Source organism: Bremia lactucae, linkage group LG9, assembly GCF_004359215.1.
Source record: "Bremia lactucae strain SF5 linkage group LG9, whole genome shotgun sequence".
Classification (NCBI taxonomy): Eukaryota; Oomycota; class Peronosporomycetes; order Peronosporales; family Peronosporaceae; genus Bremia; species Bremia lactucae.
This window is the reverse complement of record NC_090618.1, coordinates 3,397,272-3,401,361: the sequence shown is the minus strand read 5'-3', so window position 1 is coordinate 3,401,361 and position 4,090 is coordinate 3,397,272. Positions and strand designations below refer to the sequence as shown.

Here is a 4,090-nt window from a genome sequence, read left to right as displayed (position 1 = left end):
CGACAGGTGAATATGAATAATTGCAACAGGCAGCCGTGTTGGATGGTACATCCTCTGTGGCATTTTAGGCGCAAGCCACCAGCCGGTATGCCGAAATTTTGCTTGATCTACACGTTGTAAAAATAAATGACACGGTTGTTTTGCCGTTCAACAGGAGCTTAAATCTTTAAGCGCTTCATTCTTTGATTGCCTTTCAAGACACGAACTTGCACCAAGATGCGTACTTCCGTCGCCCTTACTCTTGTTGCCGCCCCCATGATCGCACTCGTCTTCGCAAAATTGGAACCTTGCCTTTCAGTTACAAATATGGCTTGCCCAACCAAATTCAATTGTGAAGCGACGACGACTAATGGCCCTATCCAGGCAGCAGAATGTTCGCGTAACACTCGCACAAAGGCTCAACAAACATTTGCCATTTTTGTCGTGGATGACAAATATAGGACTTACCACGGTGCTCCGTATGGCACTTGTGCTGCGTACACTTGCAAGGCGCCAACCCCGGCTGAATTGGTGAAAAATGCGAAATGTTCGACAATCTTTTGGAAGTAAGTCACCCTGCATTTTGGTTCTTATGTAAATAAATGGTAATGCTTATGTACGCGTGTCAATGACAAGTTCTGATGGGGAGGAACCGGGAAATTTCTATGGATGCATCAAGGATCCCCAGACTGGCATTTGTGGCTGTGAAATGTCCAACGGCCTTTTTTTTCCTAACAAGACCGATTGCAAATAGCTTGATCCTCCACACAAGTCGTGTCTTGACGCATCATTCTACTTCAATTAGAATCTCTCATCGGAATTAACGCATGATTACATTCATTCCAAGTAATTAAGACTTGGCCACTGCGTTGATCTTGAATATAGCACTTGTCTAATGTTTTTTTCGGCTTCGTGGCTGGTGATTCAGCACTACTGTAACGAGGTGTATCGTTACATGAAATTAACAGTTAAGGTTGTTAATTAATATATTATCTAAAAGGTAGAGAATATTTGGAGAATATTACTTTATCTAGTAATGCTCGGAAATCTTATCCATAAATAGGTACAAGCCGTTATATCTATTTATCACGCAGACTAATCAGCTGCAAACGTAAACAATGAGAGAGAGACAGATAAGATTTCAATTGCATGTTTGGTATTAGTTTATAATTAAGTTAGCATTAAGAGATAGAAAGAAAGAAACTTAATTATATTAATACAGTTTTCATTTGACTCTCTGTAAGGTAGTTTTATTAATGAGAAGTCTTCCTCTGCACGTACTAGTGTACGTTAAGTGACGTAAGGCACCACTTCATATATCATCCCAGTTCGAGTGCTTAACCACTCGGTTGGTGATAGGACATAAAAGAGCAATACTAAGTAATTGTAACGGGGCACCGACTTGTACTGCTTCAGTACAAGTCCACTTCGCACTGCTTCAAATGCGAGTTACTGGATTTTTGTCAAAATTATAAGTAGCGTGGAAACATGTTTGTCAATACGCTATGCACAGCAAGAATGAAATGTTGGATACAAATAAATTTATGATGGAGAGATCTGGGCTTTGCTGAATATGGTGGTGGGTTACACCGGACTTGTCTTCTGATTGGTTGTTCTTTTTTTTGTTTCGAATCATGTACACACAGGATAAGACCACCTCCTTATTATATACTTCAAATTTTTTATTCACTAATTCCCTGAAGTCTATTGATTTAAAAATTTAAATAAAATTCGGGTAAAAATCTATATTGTAACGGGGCACTACGACTTGTACTGTTTCAGTAAAAGTCCACTTTTCGCACCGATTCAGTTGCGAGTGAAGCCTCACGTTATTTTACGTACACTAGTACGTGCAGAGGAAGACTTCTCTTTAAGGTTACTAGCTTGAAGAGGGTAAATAAAAATTGCACAAATATAATTAAGTGTCTTTTTCTATCTTTGTAAATGCTAACTTAATTATAATCTAATACTAAACATGTAATTAAATTCTTATCTATATTTTATCTGTAACTCTCTCTTTGATTACTCCTACAGCTGATTATAAATAGGTATAATGGTCTATACCTATTTATGGATAAGAATTATGAATATTACTATTTAAAGTAATATCCTGCAAATATTATCTACCTTTTAGATAATATATAAATTAACAACCTTTAAGTGTTAATTTCATGTAACGATACACCCCGTTACATCACCCCTCCCTTAAACGACAATCACTCTGAATGTCATTGGATGGAGTGGTCCCTATGTGACCACTTAATTCTTAAACGATGTTGATTGGTCAGAACCACATTTTAAATTCCATCGCATGAAGAATCAACTCATGCGGGGTGACGCACTGTTATCTCTTGCGGCAGACGAAACGTCTGCCGTAGTGTCTTCCACTCGCACAACACTAAATGTTGCGAGTGCACGTGGTGATTCACCACGTGAATACGACCCCTCTTTGGATTTCGACTACTAATGCGAGTTGGACGAAATGGCCAACTCGGGGATAATGGAACAGTCGCCTGATAGACGTCAGGCGGCTGACTATGAGCCTTCGAATGAGAGGGATCATTCTAATAGACGAGTAAATAGTCTATTTGGATCCGACGATGAGGATGATCCCTCATCGCCCGTTCGATCTCTCATACGGTCTCCTGCACGTAATTCTGTGAAATGTGACGGCGATGGCGTAAGCCATCGTAATAAAACTTCTTGTGGTACCCCTGCTTCAGTGGGTACCACTCAGGGGAGTGAAGACAGCAAAATGTCTCATCTCGCCCACGAGAAGAAGCCGTGGCTTTTGCCAGAACTGCTAATCAATAGCTTGTCTGGAGAGACTACACCTCACAATAAATATTTCTTATTTTTTGCGACAAAGCTACATGGCCTTGATCCCAGCGCGAACAACTTTCGCGCTGAGGAAGATTTTAATCTCGATACTTTTCTTAAGCATCGATTGTTTAGTGGCAACAATAAGCGAGATAAAGTCTCGCTTATGCAAGCCTGGAGCGCGTTCATTCGCAATGTCAAATACATTGGACGCGAAGCCTGGCTTCAAAAACTTAACGCGAATCGCGTTAAATTTGAGAAAAGAACTCCAACCGGTGCAAAGTATAAATTGCATCGGTTGTCACGTGAGGCTGGACTTCCATGCCTCACGTAGGGTGATCCCTGTCCGTGTTGTGTAGACAACTCGAAGAGGGTAAAAGGGGATGTCTATTCCCTTTCTTCGCCCTGGGGAAGGGCTCGCATCTCTATTGAGATGCGTGACGCGATTGACGTTTTGCAATCGATTTACAAGCGCCAGGGGCAAGTGTTTTCCGATGGGCCTTCCAAACCATCGGATTAGTCTCGTCATACTGACGGACGAGGCCCTCAACGTCAGCAATCAGCTGGGAGCGAGGCTCCCAGCTGTCATGCGAAGGTGGATAACCTCGCCAGCGAACAAGATAACTCGTTCGCTGCCCCTTCTCATCACGGTGGTTCTGGATACGTTCCACAAGGAAACGTTGACCACCGTGGGAGTCCACCAAAGGTTGTGGTGGAGGAGGGAAAATTAGATCCGAACCGTATGTCGGATCTAATGTCGAAGATCGACAAAATGGATCACTTCCTCCATGATTTGGAGGAGGGTCTTGAACACGAGCGCGGTAAGCGTCGCTCGTTGGAACAGATGGTGCAGAATCACCATATCGAGCGGTTGGAAGACCGTTCGAAGGGTGCGTACTCCTTGTTGGAGTACGAGCGGAACTATCATGCTGTTCGCGATGAGCTGTCATCAGCTCATCGTAGTTTCGAGGATCTTCGGAACAAGCATGAGAAACTTCAGGTTCAACATGAGAACCTGGTTCGCGATCACAAGAATCTTTTGGGGATTCTTGAAAAGGGTGGTCACATCCGTCCTCGGAAGAAGCCGCGTACTGATGGTACGGGCGGAGCCGACCAACGTAAAACGTAGGATGCGTTCGCATCCTACGTGGCAATTCTATTGTGTACGCATTGCCTCTTCGATGCAGTACACGGAAAGGCCCAATGAACTTGGGTAGTAGTTTACTGCTACCCACATTAGTGACTAATCGCTTAGGTAAGTTTACCGTAGAGAGTAGCACTAGATCATTAA

At 42.7% G+C, this 4,090-nt stretch overlaps 1 protein-coding gene across 1 annotated transcript; it reads left to right on the top strand.

Annotated features, from left to right (window-relative positions):
* Positions 1-216: 216 nt before the first annotated feature.
* On the top strand, positions 217-733 carry CCR75_006967 (uncharacterized protein; the record flags this gene model as incomplete). Its single annotated transcript, XM_067965031.1, has 2 exons — positions 217-545; positions 616-733. 2 exons carry the CDS (start codon positions 217-219, stop codon positions 731-733), a joined length of 447 nt encoding a protein of 148 aa, XP_067817897.1.
* Between the last annotated feature and the right edge of the window lie 3,357 nt (positions 734-4,090).